The sequence below is a fragment of the Rhodamnia argentea genome, chromosome 10, assembly GCF_020921035.1.
Source record: "Rhodamnia argentea isolate NSW1041297 chromosome 10, ASM2092103v1, whole genome shotgun sequence".
Classification (NCBI taxonomy): domain Eukaryota; kingdom Viridiplantae; phylum Streptophyta; class Magnoliopsida; order Myrtales; family Myrtaceae; genus Rhodamnia; species Rhodamnia argentea.
Window position 1 is genome coordinate 6,233,778 of NC_063159.1, and position 19,951 is coordinate 6,253,728.

General features: G+C 40.2%; 2 protein-coding genes and 1 long non-coding RNA gene across 5 annotated transcripts; 1 reads left to right on the forward strand and 2 right to left on the reverse strand.

Moving 5' to 3' along the window:
• Window positions 1–1,463: 1,463 nt before the first annotated feature.
• On the reverse strand, window positions 1,464–6,956 carry LOC115749293 (probable serine/threonine-protein kinase WNK5). Its single transcript, XM_030686038.2, has 7 exons — window positions 6,158–6,956; window positions 4,059–4,324; window positions 3,611–3,834; window positions 3,107–3,264; window positions 2,673–3,006; window positions 2,234–2,605; window positions 1,464–2,161 (listed from the first exon to the last, which is right to left on the reverse strand). The coding sequence occupies exons 1-7, from the start codon at window positions 6,263–6,265 to the stop codon at window positions 1,740–1,742; spliced, it is 1,884 nt and encodes a 627-aa protein (XP_030541898.2). The 5' UTR covers window positions 6,266–6,956; the 3' UTR covers window positions 1,464–1,739.
• On the forward strand, window positions 3,272–7,069 carry LOC125312622. The gene is made up of 2 exons (XR_007196677.1): window positions 3,272–3,606; window positions 6,940–7,069. It is a non-coding gene; the product is annotated as an uncharacterized LOC125312622 (long non-coding RNA).
• Window positions 7,070–14,205: 7,136 nt separating this feature from the next.
• LOC115749294 (pentatricopeptide repeat-containing protein At5g18475) lies at window positions 14,206–18,128 on the reverse strand. 3 transcript variants are annotated; one of them, XR_004016309.2, is made up of 3 exons: window positions 17,977–18,128; window positions 14,927–17,428; window positions 14,206–14,667 (listed from the first exon to the last, which is right to left on the reverse strand). XR_004016309.2 is itself a non-coding variant. In XM_030686039.2 (2 exons), the coding sequence occupies exon 2, from the start codon at window positions 17,284–17,286 to the stop codon at window positions 15,661–15,663; it is 1,626 nt and encodes a 541-aa protein (XP_030541899.1). In that variant the 5' UTR covers window positions 17,287–17,428; window positions 17,977–18,128; the 3' UTR covers window positions 14,206–15,660. The 3 variants fall into 3 exon arrangements, 2 of the variants coding, with proteins under 2 accessions (XP_030541899.1, XP_030541900.1); XM_030686039.2 differs by having other exon boundaries at window positions 14,206–17,428; XM_030686040.2 differs by having other exon boundaries at window positions 14,206–17,519.
• Window positions 18,129–19,951: the final 1,823 nt, after the last annotated feature.

Below are 19,951 nucleotides of genomic sequence, written 5' to 3' on the forward strand. Positions count from 1 at the left end.
TAGCTTAGAAATGACAAATGGGTAGATCGAATTGAATTTGCATAAGGTCATTTCTCATACCTAATCATTTATTGTTTTTGTTTCTTCTAGTTCCAATTGAGGTTTGGAATCTTAGATGGTGTTTTTAGCTACTCTAGAGTCAACAGATAGGCTGAGCTTTACTTTACCCTTATGGAACTTTACAAGGCCTTATCCCTTTTATAACCAAGCGCATCTTAAGCTTGACTACTTGGATTCGACTATTTCTTCACGGATATACATCGACCACCCTGGCCACGGACCATTTGGATGACACTCCTTGCAAAGGAAGAAGCCCATAGGGTCTTGTAGTCAAGCTCCCTTTTGCCTTTGCACTCAAGGCCCAATCTCCGTCCAGTCCGAGGAAACCTTTGCATGCCTTGTTACCTTTTGTGATTAAAAGGAGTCGCTACTCATTAGAGTTACATCTCACATAAATAGGGTAAAGATATAGGAGCCTACTGCCTACCCCTGCGATTTCTCATACCTAATCATTTATTGTGTTTTGACATGGAGATCCTTTGACACATAAAGGTCTTTCCTATCATTAGGTTGCAAATGAATTGAATCGTGGTCCGTGTGTTTTCAGAATAGAGATGACAAATGGGTGGATTGAATCAATTTTGAGCGAGATCATTTCTGAGTTGGATTTGTTTTTAGGCATAGGTGGTTTTGGATTTTTCCTTTTTGAATAAGGATGAAGCTTGGGTTCAGGTCAATCAACTTTCGTATCAGCTTTTGATGAGTTCATTTTCTTTGGATGAGCCCGATTTGGGCGGCGCTCCGTTACAAATTGGCTCCGGTTTCAAAGAGTTTAGGCTTGTTTTATCTCCAGGTTCATCGTGGTTTGCTTACTACATGTTCAGGGCTAATGTCAGATTCGGTTCGTCTCTGGTTCGGGTTGGATCGGTTTCGAGTTACTTCATAATCGAGGTTTTCCTCAGGTTGTGCGTCGTCCCAGACTCCAACCCGATGGGGGTTCGGGTCGATCAATTTTTCGATCAACTCAGTCCGGTTGAGTTCCTCGGCGAGTTGTGTGCTGATTTCTCCAGTCGAGTCTGAAATTATCATCTGCACATGCTTAGTACTGACTTAAGACCATTGAAGCGAAAGTTCTTACGGTTGTTTTTTTCTCTTTCACTTATCGTTGAGTATGATGCTGCATTGCAAATTGGACATATATTGGACTCTGTTTGTTTCGCTGAAAATGAGTGATTTAAAAAATAATTTCCAAAATATGACGGTCCATATCACTTAGAAAAGTGGATGCAAGAAAAAAAAAATTTCTTTCACGAAAATGTTTACACATAAGTTTTTGTAGATAATGAATATCTTTCATTGGCTAATAATTGACGCGGGTATTACCTACTCGTCAATGTTTCAGCTTAAGAATAACATGCGTATTGCTGACATGTATTATCTTTATACATTAGAATACTTACAAATACTTGTAATTTTAGTCCTTATTCCCTCGATATTTTCCATTGCAAATGCTTGCAAATCAAATATTACGAGGTTCATACAATCACAGAGCTACAACACACTTCAAACACACAGCATAAACACCACATTAAACTCAGTACTTACATGTTCGTCTAATGCATTACCAACCACACAATTTACACGATTACGTATAGGTAAAAACCGTCACCAAATACCCTTTCTGGCGTTTGGGGACGAGATCGAAGTAGCGACTTCACCATTCGAGTCGTGGCTTCTCGCTATTTTCTGTAACAAGTCCGGGCTAAGTCGCAGGGTTCTTGGAATCCGATGTTTTCGACTGCTCCGACGGTCTTGAACATGCGCCGCTTGTTGATCTCCTCCACGAGAGAACGGTGCAACAGCTGGCTCCTGACATCCATGAGCGACTGCATCCGTGTTATCTTCTGCTTGTGATTCGCAGAATGTTGGCCTCTCCGAGCATCGAGCCGCTCATTGTGTCGTCGGTAATTATCGTTCATTCTCTTGTGCTCTTCGGGACAGAATCTCGTGGATTGGTGGTTTTTTCCTAAGCAACGAGGGTCTCCACGGGGGCTTATATCGTGATCGTCTTCGTCGCTTGAGCAGTAGCTGAAATTCGAGTACTTTGGAGAGTTCACTGAGCTCGGGGAAGTCGCCTCATCGTGCGCAAAGGCATCATGATCTGCATGGATTTGCGGGATTAAGTTCTATGTCACAATGATAGAAAAGAACATAGTCGAGATCAACACTATACCTTGTAGCCAATCCAGGCTAATATTCATCATGTTGTTGCAGACGTCCTTGAGATTCACATCAGAGAACGGCGAGTTGAAATTCAGGAGAGATGCATGGGAAGAAGAACGGGAGGAGAAAGTGCGAAATGGAGGCCGTGTTTCGTCGTCATCCGCGTCGTCATCTTCGTAACTGTAGCTATGGTGGTGATTCTTTATTGGGAGGCCGGATTTTTCCCACGTCGGGACGAGAGAAGATATCTCCTCCTCAATCATCTCGGCGATCTCCATCGGCTCCCGATCGGAGATTTCTAGTTCCCTCACCATCTCCAGCGCCACATCTAGGGCCGTGTCGTTCACAATATCGAAGGGAAAGTATATGTTTCTCGCACGTCCTGTTAATAGCACATATACAAATTTGAGAATATTGAATGCAAACATAACAAGAATCCATGCACGCACCATCTTTGTCAGTAATTTGCACTTTGAGATAGATGGCGTCATCTTCCGGATTCATAGACCCCGTGATAGTCATGTCAGTATTCCTCAAAAGATCAGCCACAATTGTCGGCGGCACCACTAAATCCATCGCCGCCGCCGCCGCTGTTTTAGGAGTTGAAGTTCCACTCGAAGCTTTTGGTGTGAGCAGGAGCTGCCCTCCATCATCGGAGGCAAGAAAGGGATCCGATAAGAGCTCTTGAGCGGGCAATCTATGGCACGCTTTCTTCAGACATTTCCCCACGAACTCTCGTGCTTCGTCATCTTGAATCCGATGAAAGGCCTCCGGTAACTTTCCCTAATCCAACAATCGACAAGCGGAGTAGCTTTTAACTTCCGATAACGTAATGCGTGCATCTGTATTATTTGAGCTGAACATGGGGGTTTCGAACTCTTACCGAAGTGACTTTCTTGTATATTTGAGCTGGGTTCGAACACTCGCTGTAAGGGTACTCGGAAGTGAGCATCTCAAGCAAGCACATGCCGAAGGAGTATATGTCCACTAGCTCATCGTACTCTTCCTCGTACAGTTCTGGTGCCATGAATTCCGGTGTACCTGGTAATCACATGAGGAAAACGAATGAATTCTTGCGAACCGACCCGGGTAGTTTCACAAAATAGAACTGGAACTAACAAACATCTCAGCGTGGATGAACCAAGAAGCTAAACAAAGTTTCACCTAGATATCAATATGCTTCGCGGAAAAATGACGCCAAATAAACTCCAGAGCAAATCTAACATTTTTCACTAGACTATATGTTATTGAAGTCCGTCAAACCTAGATCACGCAAAAATTCATCCATATCGTGTGCATGTACACATGCCACATTGTTAGGGGAATTTCTCACGAACTATAGTATTGTCGAGAAAGGTAGAGAGAGAGAGAGAGAGAGAGAGAGTGCCTATGACGCTGTGAGCATGTTGCGATCCACGAAGAACAGCGGCCAGGCCGAGATCGCCAATCTTGACTTGGCCGAGATGGCCATTCACGAAGAGGTTGTCGCACTTGAGGTCTCTGTGTATGACCGGAGGATCATGGCTATGGAGGTAAGCGAGGCCCTTCAGTATTTGGCGAGCCCAGTTCTTGATTGCTCCCATGTGCACTCTTTGATACTTTCTCCTATACCTACATATATTTCGCAAACAGAGATTCCATTTTATCGAGAAACATAACGAGGTCAAGCAACATTCGACATAGATATGGACCGAACTGTCTCATGACTATTGTATAAACTGAGTCTAAGTTTAACGGACAATAAGTGCACAAATCTATTGGAATGCGCCGAGAGTGAGTTTGAACATTGGAAAGAAAACAGAAGAAGGCGGTTCAAGGCATTGAGGCGTTATTACTCTCGGAGGGTGCCGGAGGTGAAGAGCTCGGTGATGAAGTTGAAGGTCCTCCGGTCAGGATCGACCCACGAGGTGTAGAACTTGATGATGGACTCGTGGTCGAGATTCTTCAGCAGGTGAACCTCCGAGTAGAGCCTCTGCAGCTCGTCCGGCGAGCGGAAAACGTCGTGGAGCTTCACTTGGCTCCAGGCGACCTCCAATGCAAGCACTTCGTCGAACGCCCTGTACACCGTCTTCATCGCTCCTTTGCCCAAGACCTCCCTAAACTGCAATCAAAAAAAAAGAAAAGGCATCAGAAAGGACCGCAAAACTACAACGGTGGTGACCTTGATCTTCTCTTATTCAAGACATGGATCATTTTATACGCGAGATTCCCGCATTCGCGGCTTAAAATCCCCGGTAAACAAGCGAGCGAGGTGGAATAAATTAACAACTTTCTCATGCGTAAGGCAGAATCCGACTCCAATACCATATTAAAAGGTCCAACTGTATAAAAAGAATGTACGAACTCCTTACACGGTCGGCGTGAAGTACTTTTAACATTATTCGTATTCGTGTTTCCTCGTATTCAAACGCTCCAAAAGGGGCTCTATTTGTATTGACCCTAAAGCATTTTGGACAGTAATCAGTCGAAGTCAAACTTAATTATAGTCGAGTGAAGGGTCAATACTCAATTCGTCCTCGTCCACAGAATGAAACTCCTTTACTTTGTCCCAGAACTTAAATTACTACGAGTCAAAAGGACGGTGAAAAGCAGTCTTTGTTTAGCTAAAGAACCTGTATTTTTCCCAGCATGGCGGCTTCGGGGTTCTCTCGGTTCCTTTTTTTATCACAAGCACTAAACGCTAGTTACGATGAAATTGCCTAAAATATCGTAAATTTATTACACTTTTATCAATTCAATCATAAATCATTTTCATATTTATTTGATTGAGTCCATTCGACCTATTTTAGCTAAAAATCGCTAGTGGACGCCTATCGTCCAATGTGCCATGACCAGCGTTGATATTGACATTTTTAATAATATTTTAATTTTTTTTTAGATTTTATAATTTTTTTTTTCTTTTCTTTTCTTTTCTTTTCCCTTTTTCCTCTCGCTAGCCTCGGGCGAGGGACGCTCAACCCTAGGCTGGCGAGGGCCTCCCTTGTCGAATTGTGCAATCAGAGATATATACTATGTATCCGTTAGTTCTTATGAGATTCTTCACATCTCCATTGATTCGTCTTATCAATCAGGGGATATGAACGTCTTCACCGATTCTCCATAACTATAGCGTAAATTCACTAACCCTTGGTATGTCTTGTGCTAAAGAATAAACATATGCAATATTGAGAGGGTCCGACTGATATTCTAAGTTCTAGCCACATTGATTGGCAATAATGGGTTTGAATAATCTTGGAAACGTGCGTCATCAAAAATCGGCCAATCGAAAACCTAAACTTTTATTTTTAATAAAAGAGGAAGGGGGGGGGAGGTGGTTGTTTTTAAATCGAATTCCACTTCCTCTTGCCGTTGACCAGACTAATTAAATAATTGCTTCACCAATAGAACACATGGAAAACATTTTTTTTTCTATTATTATTGGGGCCCACCCTCTCCTAATAAGACAATTCAGCGCACGCTCGAATCTAGGACAAGTTGTGTCCAAGAGCATATCTATTAATAAGTTAGTTAATTTATTTTTTTAATTATCATATTAGTCAAAGTTACGTCTAAATCTCTAGATGAACGGATACAACGGCCTCGGTTTTCCCTTTTACAATACGGAGCATCCTAACTTTTTTTTTTTTTTAACTTAGTCGTTTGAATAATCTCGCTAATTCATATAGAATTTCCGACTACCAAAATCACCCGATGATTCGATTTCTTTAAATCATAGTAAAAAAAAAAAAAGATGAAGTCTGGACTCGAATATCGTTGGATATGATTAACCCTAAATAGTCGCCGTAGACTCTAAATTCAGAGGGGTGTTATATCAAGGATTAGTCATTCTTCATGCATGAGATAAGAGCTAAATATTAGGGTCTAGATCAAAAATGGAAAACTAGGAGTTATAATCGGATAATATTCAGAAAAAAATCGATAGAGAACTACTTACGCGTCCGTATCGGCCGGTCGGGTCGGTCTCGGCATACTCGAGCCGTGTGTCCGCCGAGTCCAAACACCCTCCTCGGGCGGCGGCAGCGGCCCTCGCCATCCTCTGCATGGTTAACCGGCGATTCCCGAACGAAAAGCCTTTCTCGAGAGAGCCTCCTCTTGTTTCTTCCAACACTTGAAAATACTTGAAACCTTATTCACTAAAAGCTAGAGAGATCGACTACTTTATTTTACGCCGGACAGGCGAAACTTCTAAGGACGGGAAAAGAAGGGTGGGTGGGGGTGGAAGGCGGTCGCTAGACGAAGATCCGAGGCTTTCCCTCGTGGTTCTCGTAGGAGAAGACGCCGAACAGCAACCAGAAGAGCCTCGAGTAGTCGACGCTGAGTAGGATCCAAGCCATTTCCACGACACCGCGCGAGAACTCGTAGTCCTTGTTGATCATTTGTCTCCCTCGAGCAGGCGGATGGATGCTTCTCCTCCGCGATATATGTAGCGACCGAGGGCAAGAGAGAATGAGAAGAGGCCGAAAAAGGGAACACTGTGCGCGGATCGCCGAGCACAGTGGAGGCAACTAGACAAAGAAGAGAAGGGGGGGGGATCTTGTGGACGAGGACGAAGCTTCGGGAGAGATCAGAAGATGGAGAGATGGTTGAGGATGAGGAGATGGGCGCTGGAGATTCTGAACTTGAAGAACCTGCGGCTACGCTTGGCTAGTATCATTTGTGGACGCTAGAGAGAGAGAGAGAGAGAGAGTCAGCACAAGGGTGTAGCGAGATAGAGAGAGAGAGAGAGCTGGAGATTGAGAGGGACTGAGATTTTTTCTGGGAATGGAGGAGAGAGAGTCTAGAGAGAGAAAGAGAGATATGGTGGACGGAACTGCAGCTGAAGACAAAGAGGGGGGCCAAAGAGATGGTGGGGATAATAGGTGGGGGGGAAGAGTTGGTGGCATTTAGAAAAAGGCTCTTTGCGAGAATAATTTTATTCAATTATTGTTCTTGCGGGGCCCACATCTGTGACGTGGCTCGCCGTGTCGTGACCCCGACCCAGTCCCCATCTCTCGCTGATTACCCCCGACGGGACGTCGACGCCCGGTTGCGCGAAACGTTTCGGTTCGACTGGTCCATCCCGCGGATCAAGAGACGCTTCACGATCATCGTCGGATTCGAAACGTCCCGTTGTCAACCGTCAGATCGTTCGTACGAGCCTGTTGACTTATGAGCTTGTTAACGTGTTCCGGGGGACGCAACTTTCCCGTCCATCGTATTTGTATCGACCCGGCCAAGAGACTAATTAAATCTACTTGATTGATTCACACCGCATCCGGTTTTTTTATCCTTGCGATTCTTTCTCTTAAACACTCTCACACGTGTACCTCGATAATGAAACAAATCTATTGTAATTTGATGATGACACAGCATACGACAATAGCTCGGGATTGGGTAAGGATAGGTAAAAGAATTATTGGGACAACATGGTAGCTGTCGCTAAACCTTTGGTATGCAACCTCTATGTGTTCACCTCAGAAAAGTAATTTTGCGAGTGCCACATGAGCAGTTTTTGGGCATTTGTTTATGAAGGGACTTGATTACATTCCAAGGCACCTTTTCAGTTGGGCAATCGGGGCTCGATCGGATTCCGGTCGACCCTAACTTCTCACTCTGCCCGAAGCTTGGCTCGGCCGCAATCGGGCTAGCCAGGCTTTATGACTAAAACACTTACCAAACTCGCCCGAAATCGCTCTTTGAGGCCATTTGACATGAGAGCGGTTGAGTTTCTTGTCCCAGGACTAGGTTCGGAAATTAGGGTCTACCTAATTTTTATGTTTTTTAATGAACTGTGTCCCCGATCAATCCCTAATATTTATAGGCATAAGTTGATGTAGGATCAATCTTGTATCCCATAGGTATAGTGCTGCAATTTAAACTCCAAGGCTTGGTTGAGTATGTAAAGCAACCGATTTGGATGCACTATAGGCCATGAAGTTGTGGGATATGGTAGTATTCCTTTTGCATCAATCTAGCTCGTGTGTTCTCTAGTTGGTCTCCACATCGATTCTAAGATCTCATGGCAAAGTTGATGTGGGATCCATTTCGCGGTCATTAAGAATACTATGATCTTACTGTCATGAGTGGTTAAGCGAGCGATTTGATTGCCGTAGGTATGGCATCGAAATGGTAATGTGTTTTGCTCGTATCATTGTCGATATACTTAACCTATATGGGCACAGTGATTTGTGTGAGTGGTTAGAGGTAGTCGAGCAAGGGTGCGAATCGTTCAAAATTCCATTGGGAAAACTGTCTAAAAAGTCCTAAGCCTAGTCTTACATTTTTGTCAATTCAGTCATAAACATTTTTAATTTTGTCAATTGATTTCACCTGGTTAATTTTGGTGAAAAAAAGTGCTAACGTGAACGCCATACGTCTACGTAACACGATAGACGTTAACGTGGACAATTTCTAATGATTTCATATTTTTTATTTTTTATTTTTATTTATTTTTTCATTTTCCTTCTTTACTTTTTTCTTGTTTTTCTCTTTTTTTTCCTTGTTCATTCCGTCGGCCACTACCGGGCTTTGTCAATGGCCGGTGGAGGACCCTATCCTTGGGTGAGGGCACTCAAGCTTGGGCTGGCGAGGGTCGCCCTTGCTCAAGGCCAACGAGGGCAGCCCTTACCAACCCGGGCTCGAGCATTTCTCACTCGAGGCTCGCAGTGGGAAAAGGGAAAAAAGTAGAACGGAGAAAAGAAAAATAACAAAAAGAATATTTGAAAGAATATTAAAATATTATTAAAATTTGTCAACGTCAGCTACGGCCGTGCCGTGGAGGACGACTAGCGTCAATGCCAGCGATTTTCCACTAAAATTGGCTGGATAGACTCGAATGACAAAACTAAAAGGTTTAAATTTGAATCGAGAAAAAACATAATAGATTATCACTAGCTTCCATTGCTTCTTGCATCTTGGGAATTTTTCTTTTGCCCAGATCACATCTCCATAATTCAAATAAACTACTTTATCTACCTTGATAATGATTGTATAAAACATGGCTCACATTGTCCAATGATGGCTCATTATTTAAGGGGGATAAAGATAAAAAGTTGCCGCTACGTACAGGTTTTAGCTCATGTCAACGGTTAAACAGTGATTAACAATTTAACACATGCTTTAATTTATATAATTTTTTTGTCCTATTTGTTTTATTATCATTTTTTTTTTTTTGAATGACGTATGTATCTTTGCATCGAAACAGGTTCAGTTTGCAACCGGGAATTCTAAGCCAAACAACCGTTGACGAACGAGGAGACAGACAGCTGTTATGCTGGTGACGTCGAAGGTAAAGACATGCAAGGCAATCAGCTTTCAAAGCACCAAAACACCACGCTCGTGCCCCTCCACCCCCAAAAAAAGAAAAAAGCCTCTCTCTCACCAGAAATTATCAAACTCGTTCAGCGAAAGAAAGAAAAAAAAAATCAGAGAAGCAACATAATTTTAAGGGAAAGTTTCAAATTAGGGCCTGAAATACCTTCATTTTCTCAATTAAGGACATGAAGTGAATTTTATCTTAAATAAGAGACTGAAGTGCTCACATTTTCTCAAATGAGGGCGCAAAGTGAGCCTTGTTTTAAATAAACATATGAAGTTTAAAAAGAATGCCTGATTTTAAGGATATTTTCGTCATTTCACCCTTTTTTTTATTTGTTTCGTTTTTCTGTATCTTTTCCTGCTCCTTTTTTTTTAAATTAAAAAAAGTAAACGAAAAAAACACATACAGGTGGGAGGGAGCCCTCCCGCCTATGGCCATTGCCCCACTGCCGATGGGGAATCGGCTAAGGCCGATGACCTCGTCGACTAGAGGCGAGGGCCTAATTGCCCTCTCTCGTATCCGGGCGGGGTTGACGACCCCTCACCGAGTCCTAACCGATGGTAACTAACGCTCGCTCTAGTCAAGGCGGGGGCCGGCGACCCCCACCTGGTCCCACCTATGTGTTCTTTTTCTTTTTCAACTATTTTTTCCCTTTTAAAAAAATTGAAAAAGGAAAAAACAAAGGAAAAAAATCAAAAGGAAATTTAACGAAAATGACTTGTAGGCTAGGCTCTTTTTTGAGACTCTATGGCCACTTCAAGTCCTTATTTAAAATTGTTATGCCACTTCAAGCCTTCATTTGAAAAAATGTTCATTTCAAGCTCTTATTTGAGAAAATGAGAATACTCGGGGCCTTTATGTAAAATTTTCCCTAACTTTAACTTAGAAAACGGACAAGAAATCTCCCAACGCCAGAAATATGTAGAGATAAAAGGACGAGAAGATGCTCTGACTTCAAAGGTGTTAACACGATGAAGATGACAATCAAACCATTACACATGCCAGAGGAGATGCAATTGCAATTCGTATGTTGCTTTTAGCCAACAGTGGCATCGCTAATGTTCCTACTGAACTACTATTTTGCCAAGCTAGCCCACATTTTAGTAATCCCCTCTTCTATCAGTTTAAACCTCGATGGTTCTATCCGCTTAATTGACATGCTGAGTTCTTTGATATTGATCAACAGCGGATACTCCAATAATCAGTTTAATGGCTGGAAGAAAAAAGAAAAAGGTCTAAATAATCACAGCAATAAGAGAGCTAGTGGGCAAGAGGTCAAGTAATACTCAGCACCACAATGTAACATTCTTTCTAGGAATTTTTTGTTGCCCTTATACATCTAAGGCAAAGAGTTTACTCCCATCCTAACTGCTAATGGAAATGCCATTGTTGTAAACTGAGGATATGAGTTAGATTTCACTTCATCAGCACCATTACCTTGAACGGCTATTGGGATTATCCCACATCAATTATGGAAGGGGCTGATGGTCAATTTATAAATGTGAAGAAAAGCCTCACACTTTGAGCTAGCTTTTGGGATGAGAAAAGTCTAAGGTCATCTAATACCGATATCAGAGCCCGGATTACCAACCAGTCTAGACACTAGAATCACACGGAAGAGATACATGTTGTTGGAAAGCCTCCATCTTGTATAAATATCATGCATCATTCACCATGGTGCCGTGGAATTCTAACATTATGGTACAAAGGAGACAGACAGCTGTTATGTTGGTGACGTTGAAGGTGAAGACATGCATGGCAAACAGCTAAGATTATCATTCTTTTATTTAGTCATCGTGAACCCCCCCTTTTTTTTTTTTTTTTTTTGTCCTTTTTGTTTTTTTAGTCGAGATTTTTACTTAATATGTTAAAGTTGGCTTGTCATGAGATCTCGGATATTATGAACAGATTGGAGTATAATATCATCGCTTTGACAGATTATATTGTTATGTAATATTGCATCATAGCCAATTGTTTTTATTTTGCTCACTGATCAAAACCGATATTGTTAACATGTTTAATGCACCGCCTCAAATTACACATTGAGACAAATGTAACATCATAACATGATGAACATTGTAGTTCATGAAAATGAATGACGATTTACTCGATACGTGTTCCGTGAGGGAAAAATACCAAAAAAGTCATAAACCTATTGCATTGGTACTAATTCAATCCTAAACTTTTTAGTTCAACTAATTTAGTCATAAATCTTTTCAAATTGATACCAGTTCAGTCCATCCAGTCAATTTAGGCTAGAAATTGCTATCACGGACATCGGTTGTCCCGCGAGGCACAACCAAATCTAACGCGGACAACTTTCCCAATTTTTTTGGAATATTTGTTATTGTTTCTTTCCCTTTTCCATTTCTTTTTGTCTTCTCGTTTCTTTCTTTTCTTTTTTTCCACTGCGTTCAATGAGCATCGTCAAAGCTCGACGGCCACCGGGTGAGAGTCGTGAAGCCCTCGCCATAGCCTTGCTAGTTGTGGGTGAGGTGGCCTTCACACACGGCCAATTAGGTTATGGTGAGGGCCGTGACCCTCGTCGGAGCTCAATGCATAAAAAGAAAAGAAAAGAAGGAAAAAAATAAAAAATAATAAGAAATTAAATTTTCAAAAATTATAAAAAATTATCCACATCGAGATCGATCGTACAACATAAGATTGTTGACATACACATCAACAATTTTCGGTCTAAATTGGCTAAATAAGCTCAATTGGTATCAATGTAAAAAAGTTTGGACTAAATTGATCCAATTGAAATGCTTAGGACTAAATTGATACTACTGTCACATGTTTAGAATTTTTGGATACTTTTCCCTATTTTGCGATGGAAGAAATAAACAAGCAACGCATATAAAGATTAAATTGGCACAGATTTTAAAAAAAAAAAAACCTATAGGGATGCATATGAAATGCAATATTTTATATGGTAAAGTGTACTTTTTCCCCAAAACTTCCCCTTCCATATCTTCGTATGCAACCCATAAGGGTTTGCCCATTCTTTGTGCATAAACTCTTGTTATGCTTTCGTGCAATTTCAGTAGTTTTTCTACTTCCAAGATAAATTCTCCCGTTTGTGTCTCGTAAAAAGAACTCTCATATTGATGTATCATTACTCTGAGAATATAATAAATAGTTCCTCCATCTCGCATGATGAGGCGAAGGGAAGAGATAATAATAATAATAGATAGAATTGAGCAACCGTAAGGCATCCTTTGCACATGGATATGGCTATGCAATGGAATTCAATTTACCTTCCATTTCCATCGAAGAAAGAGAAATGGTTCTTTTAAATAATTTATGGACACACTTGATGGAGAAACCTCTTCCTAAAAATAAAAATTGAACTCTAGGAATATAGTTATTCAAATGGATCGATTCTCATACATATCGATTCGAAGTCTCAATATGTATAGGGAGAATTACTGAAAAAATCATAAATCTATTGTAATTGTGTCAATTCAATCATAAACCCCCTTTTTTGCCGGTTTAGTCCATTTGGCCGACTAGCACCGACATGGTTAATTTTTTTACAATATTTTAGTATTTTTCGAATTTTTTATTTTTTTCTTCCTTCGAGTTGCCCCAAGCTTAGCAACAAGCTAGAGGCAGAGGCCGATGAGGAATGACCTCGTCGGCCACCGGCAAAGTGGGACCTCACCCAATGACGACGAGGTCTCACCTTACCCAGCCATGGCGAGGTCGCGCCTCATTAGCCTCCTCCTCTGGCCGATGGGCTCAAATGCTAGGTGAAGGAAGGGGAAAAAATGAAATTAAATAAAAAGTTATTAAAAATTAACCATCTTAGCTTCGGCTAGCTAAATGGACTGAATTGGAACAAATTCAAAAAAGTTTAGGGCTAAATGGAAAAAAAAAAGTTTTAGGACTAAATTGACAAAATTACAATAAATTTAAGACTTTTTTGCTATTTTTTCCGATTGGTATTCATTATGAAAATCAGTAATCTCCCAAGTTGCAAGCAAATATATCACTTCACCAACAAATCTATGATTCAAGTGATTCAAATATTATGTTAATCTATCAAATGATGTAATTTTGACAAACTTCCAATATATGTTATACTTTGATAGTTACGTGATGATTGAAATTAAATTTTGCACTTTACAATCCAATAATAGATGGAATGACATATGAAAACTAATGGTCAACATTTGCACGTAATCATATCCCAAATACAGAATGGAAAAATTAATATACTCCGTTGATTCTCACGACTTGATCCAATTCAATTCTTGAATTGCAATAAATAAACCCAACATTTTGGTAGGGAAATAGGCCCCAAAAAATAAATCTTGAACCTATTGTACTTATGCTAATTCAATCCTAAATTTTTTTTTAATTTGGCAAGTACTAAATCTTTTGACTATTTGTCAACGTACTCCTAATTAACCAATTTTGGCAAAATCACTTACATATTGCATTTTTTTTTTTCTAAATTTTTGTGTACATTTCATTTTTCTTCATTTTATTTTTTTGTTGTTGTTCGCTATGGTCAGCAAACCTCGCCGACCATTACATGCCGACCATTACATGAGGCCGTGAAGCCCTCACCAATGGAGGAAAAAAGAACAAAATAAAAAAATCATAAAAAAAAATCATAACATTTTTTTAAAGAAAAATTATCCACGTCAACACCGATCATGAAGCAGTAAATGTCTACATCAGCGATTTTCGACCACAAAAGTGACCAAATTGAATAGTTTGGGATTGAATTGGCATCGATACAATAGATTTAAAACTTTTTTAGTAATTACCTCATTTTGATTCACAATAGGCATCTCAATTTAGCGATTATGTCTAGGATGTAACCGATACAAAATGAGTTAATTGCTAAAATATTCGTGAAAGCCAAAAGACTTGAATACATATATTAAAAGTAGGATAACTTGTATAAAAAAGCAAAAATATAGAGACGAAAAGTAGAATTTCCAAGGGTGTCCGCACAAATTCAACAGAACCTTCAAGCTGCCGGGGACCTTCAACTCTCCAGCATAATGTATTGCTTCCGCTCTTGTATCTGGGCCCAAATAGATATCGACATAACTAAGGGTGCTGGTGCAGGGGACACTTGGGAGTGCCCACGCACAAAATCGAGTCGCCGCCATCAGAATGAAACTCTCTGGCTCACGAATAATCAAAAGATTCTGCTGAAGTGCAACAATGCAATGTCCCAGAAAGCCATGCAAAAGCATGTATACTGTCTTGTAATGCTGAAGATAAGCACTTGGTCAGGAATTTATGTTCAGTGCATCAGAAACTAGGACATACTGTAGCTAGCTTCAACATAGCAACTAAGTAATGCTATGTTTTGAAGTTTGGAGTGCAGAAAATATGGGTGGAAATATGACAAGGTGATATCACAATCTTGGGGAACTGTCAAACCTATTCCTTGCGCTTGCCGCAATTCCTACATGCAGAGGATTGGCAACCTAATGGGATAGAATGGTCACACTGTGACAGATGCATTGGCATTTATGTGTAAAGAAAGCTTCTGCCTGTAGCGTGCCCAACTTTGGACTACCAATAAGGAAAATGTGGAAGGAACAGCAGTGAAAAGTAGGCTTCTTCATAGCACAACCAAACCCACAGCGAACTCTTTGTGTGGCTCTAACAGTCTCCACTTGATTCGATAGAGTTGACCTGCTCATGGCTTCTAGAAGTGAGAGATCAGGATAAGTATCTTCCAAAGTCAAAGGCAAACAGGCTCAAAGAAAACGATGCTTTTACGATCCAGCAGGAGAAAGAAACTCGTGGGCTGATCCCCAGTCCATGGTGATCAGTAGAAACACAATTTTCTGTGCCAACTGCTTGCAGAACCAAAGAAATCACCACACAAATTCTAGATTGTCTAAGGCACTCCTGTCACACATACCTTGTCTCGCTGTTTCACTCTATTAGTACCGGGAACAAACTTGAGGTGCATGATATTCTTTACCCACTTGGGTATAGCACAGCATGCTGCTCAGACAAGAGACTGAACTGAGACATTTAAAATTGTCGAATTTGTGGACTTCTAAATGCAGAAACAAGCAGCACGTCCTCTTTTTGGTCTACGAAGAGTAAATGCTTATGATAATTATATGATCGTGACAGCATTCTCAATTCTCGACGAGATCTCATTGATCAATTTCAGCTGTTGGAGGGAGCATCCTACCTTTCTGTTCAGTCAACTTGTCCAGCAACTCAAATATGACTAGTAGCTTCCTTTCCCTGCATATCACTTCAACTAAAAGGGACCAAAGATCAGGCTTTGGTGTAAACCCCAGCTCAACTAATCCAAATAATGCCTTGACTGAGTCAAAGGCCATTCCCTTCTTACAAAGGGAACTCAGTAATTCATTTGATGTTTCATAATGTGGAAGAAACCCTCTATCGAGCATCAGGAGCAACAACTCTGTTGCCTTCTCAAGTTCATCTTTCTGATACAAGCTGTTTAACACAATCCTATAGCTTACTTTGTTAAGATGAACACCTTCATAAGGCAATCTTTCAAGCATCTGTAGCGCCTCTGGAAACCTACCTTCTCTGCACAATCCTCCAAGTAGCACATTAAAAGTTACGACATCAGCTTTGCACCCAATGTCCTTCATCTCTTTAATCAACTCCAAGGCCTCATCAGTTCTTCCTGATCTACAGAAGCTATTAATCAGAGTAGTGTACCCAACTGCATCAAGTTTCATACCCAGGTCCTTCATTTCCACGATAACTTCTTTGGCCTCCTGCAACATCCCTTGTTTACACATCCCATTCATTAAGGTTGCAAAATTGTAAACATTGGGATTGCACCCATTATTTCTCATAAACTCCATTATCTTTCTTGCCCCATCAACTTTTCCACTTTGACAAAACCCATTTATCAACACATTATAAGTCAAGGCATCAGGAACAATCTGGTCCTTTGCTATCATATCCTCAAACAGTTGGAGACCATCTTTGACCCTCCCACTTTTGCATAGACAATCCATCAGGGTGGAGTAAGTAATCAAGTTTGGGTAAGAACACTTTGACATTTTCATCTCTCTCACAACTTCAAAAGCAGATTCGATGTCTCCATTCTTGCAATGATGCTTAATAAGGATATTAAAGATGCATGAATTGGGCCTCAATTTTAAAACTTTCTTTGAATGCAAGAGAAGCTTCTTGGCAAGGCCAATCTGATTTGACTCCACCAGACAATTCAGACAAGTACTAATGGCTTTTAAAGAGGGCTTCTCACGGGCAATTGGATAAATCAAAAGGAACATGTCGAGCACTTTTTTGTGCATGTGCGATCTCGAGAAATGCTTCATGAGATTGAGGAAGATGCCCTCATGGAATTTGCAGGTCTCGTAGGTCATCTGTTGAAGAATAGCATCAACAGCCTGAAACTTGTTCGAACGAGCAAGCTTGTGAAGTATGGTCGCAAAAGTGGCATTGTTGTGGTTGAAACCCTTTTGGTTTGCTACCATGTTGAATATGTCCAGTGCCCGTTGTGGATCTCTCTCCCGGTCCATCAATTTTATGGCATCTTGGTGAGATATTGATCTGGATTTTCTTCGGGATTCCACAAGGATGTTCGAAGAAGCGGGGGGAGGGCATGGGCCGGTTGTGGAGGTGGATCCCGGTACTTGAAGAGGAGATATCCATGGGAAAGAAGGTGAGGATGTTGCAGAAGAGAAGAAGATGCCATGATGGTAAGAGAAAGGAAGTTTGTTGCAATTCATAAAGATTTGGTGCACCGTCCATGAGTTGTGCGCTACCATACTTGAATAACCAGATACTTCAACTTGCGTGGCTTGCTAGGCTTTACCCAAGTAAACGACGAACCCAATGATGCGCTCCACAGAAAAGAATGGGGTCTCTAAGGACCACCCAAGTATCTGAGAATCAAGGGATGAAGCAAATCTGTAACCATAAAGTAGCAGAGTTTCACGAATTCCATTGGCCAAAAAGCAAGGTGGATTACTCCAGCAAGAATATCAGCATTAGGAGGATTCTACAACATACAAAAGAGCAACAGTTTACATCTAGTATTCAACCAGAAAGAAAGAGCTCAACAGTCGCCAATTGCTCATTCAAAGCGCACAAAACTCCCTCTGTTGCAAACCCAAGAAATCCTTAATGCCAAAAACAAGAAATAATGTGCAAGGTAAATCACAGAAATGCAGATAAAGTAGGCCCAACAGAAGAAGATAACTTAGAATGCATTAGGAGGTACGCCATTCCTAGGCTTCATTTCCTTCGACAAGGGAAAGAAAATCGCACCAATTTATGATCAAAATTCAAACCCCCACACCAATGTCATGCAAATTCATCGACTTTTCAGTAGAAATACGTACGAGCAAGATTTAGAAGTCACTGGATGCAAGTAAGACGACGAATCAATGGGATTCAACAAAAGGGTATGTAGAATGCGTAGCATCACTGAATAATCGTCCGAAGAAAGGACTTACAGAAGAGGAGGAGGAGGAGGCGGCTCCACTTCGGTGGCTTCCAAGGCGGCGGAGGCGGCCAATCGGCGAAGGAAGCCGTCCGTGGACTACCATAGCCGCGGCGGGGAGAGAGAGAGAGGGAGCAGGCGAGGGAGCCAACGCTGCAATGGCAAAACAATTACATGAATTTTAATAGAATTTGTTTGTAAATTATAGATTTTTCAAGATCTTATATGAAATTGCCATTTTTTTTTTTTTTCAGAAGCCCGCCAACTTTCCGCTGATTGAGTTAACAATAAAATCTCAGATTACCAACTCTCCTTTGAATTATTTCCCGACACTTATCTGGTTGTTTGTATAGTACCAACTTTTTTTTAATTACATATTAAGTTTCGTTTTATAACTTATCAAAATCTTTTAGTTGTCAACTCTTACATCAAATAACCAATAAAATTATTTGAGCAACTAATCAACTTTTCTCCGATTAAATTACTAATGAATTTAAAACCTCCCGCCAATTCTTAAGTTATTTAACGACGTTTAAATGGTTGTTTGTATATTACTGGTTTTTCTAATAAGTTAACTTTTATTCTCATTCTGACAAAAAAAAAACATTTTATTCTCATAAGTTTCTGACTTTTTAAATTTACCAACTCTAATACCATATGATTAGTCATCAGTTTAAGTGACTTACCAACTAATCTCCAAATAAACTAGCAATTAATTGCTGACTTTCAGTTGTATAATCTACCAATGTTTTAAATTCACCAACTCTTATGTCAAAAAATCAATTTTTATTTGAATGACTTACTACTTTTTTTAAGTTAACAATTAGTTTGACATGGCCACCCTTAATTTGAGCGACCTATCGACACTCGTCTTATTGGTTGCTTGCTTACTAACTAGTGTAACTTACTGACATTGTAAATTTAGTAACTCCTATATCAAATTAGAAATCTTAATTTGAATAATTGCGAACTACTATTCTACTTCTGTCCACTCAAAGTATCGAAAGAGAAGAACAACATAAAACGCACATCCAACCTTCGAGTCTCAAGCGCTTTATGAGACGAGAAGATGGGGAGTGATCTCACTAAAGCGCTTTTTAGAAGCCTTGTAGATAGTTTGAAAGACAGTCAACATTACTCTACCAATTTTCGTAATCTTAAATTTTATGAAACCTACCAAAATCTTAAATTTTGCCAATTCGTGCATCGAAGGTATCAATTTAATTTAAGTAACTTACCAACTAACTTTACGTTTATCGCCTTTATTTTATTGGCTCACCAAACATTTGTTTGGTTATTAGTGATTACCAAATTATCAGCTCCTAATTTTTATGTATTGAAATTTAAAATGCTAGGAATATAAATAATCCCTATCCATCATTTTGTTTAGCAAAGACTTGGTTCCCAAGCATAGTGTAAAAGTACTTCGACTCGACTTCATGTATTGGCTCTGGCCGGAAAGATAGTAATAAAGAACTTAAGATGCAGACAAAAAAAAAAAAATTGTGCAGGCAATTTTATGTTTTTTGAGATATTTTTCCGAAATTTTTTTGATAAAGTTCTATTGAACGAACAGGTGTTATGCTTTTTATATTATAGTGATATTAGTCAATCGACTGCCCATATTAATAAAAAAAACAATTTCCCCATCCAATTTTGATTGGGGGTTTTAGTTGCACCATTAGGCATGACTTACTTTGGGATAATTTTCCCTTTTTTTATAAACACAATTGTGTGTGTGTGTATATATAATGCGATGAATGGGTAAATAAATATATTAAAAAATATTTCTTTGTGGTGTGCAAATGATGGTGTTACTTCAAAACTATTAATTGAGCAAAGATTTTAGTTCTCAAATATTGATAATTACTTGTGTGCTCAGCTTTCCTAATGGGATAAGAACACCTGATGGTAATCTTCCGTTCGTTTTGTGGAAAATTGTCTAGCACCAAACATTTTTCTCGTTTTCTGACCGTTGGATTGCTTAG

What these genes read in the sequence shown, in the direction of transcription:
- LOC115749294 (XM_030686039.2), bottom strand. Translation starts at nt 17,286, where the DNA reads ATGGTAGCGCACAACTCATGGACGGTGCACCAAATCTTTATGAATTGC.
- LOC115749293 (XM_030686038.2), bottom strand. Translation starts at nt 6,265, where the DNA reads ATGCAGAGGATGGCGAGGGCCGCTGCCGCCGCCCGAGGAGGGTGTTTG. An exon ending in ACCTCCGGCACCCTCCGAGA is followed by an intron (nt 3,835 to 4,058) that starts GTAATAACGCCT and finishes AAATATATGTAG; the next exon opens with GTATAGGAGAAAGTATCAAA. An exon ending in TATACAAGAAAGTCACTTCG is followed by an intron (nt 3,007 to 3,106) that starts GTAAGAGTTCGA and finishes TTGTTGGATTAG; the next exon opens with GGAAAGTTACCGGAGGCCTT.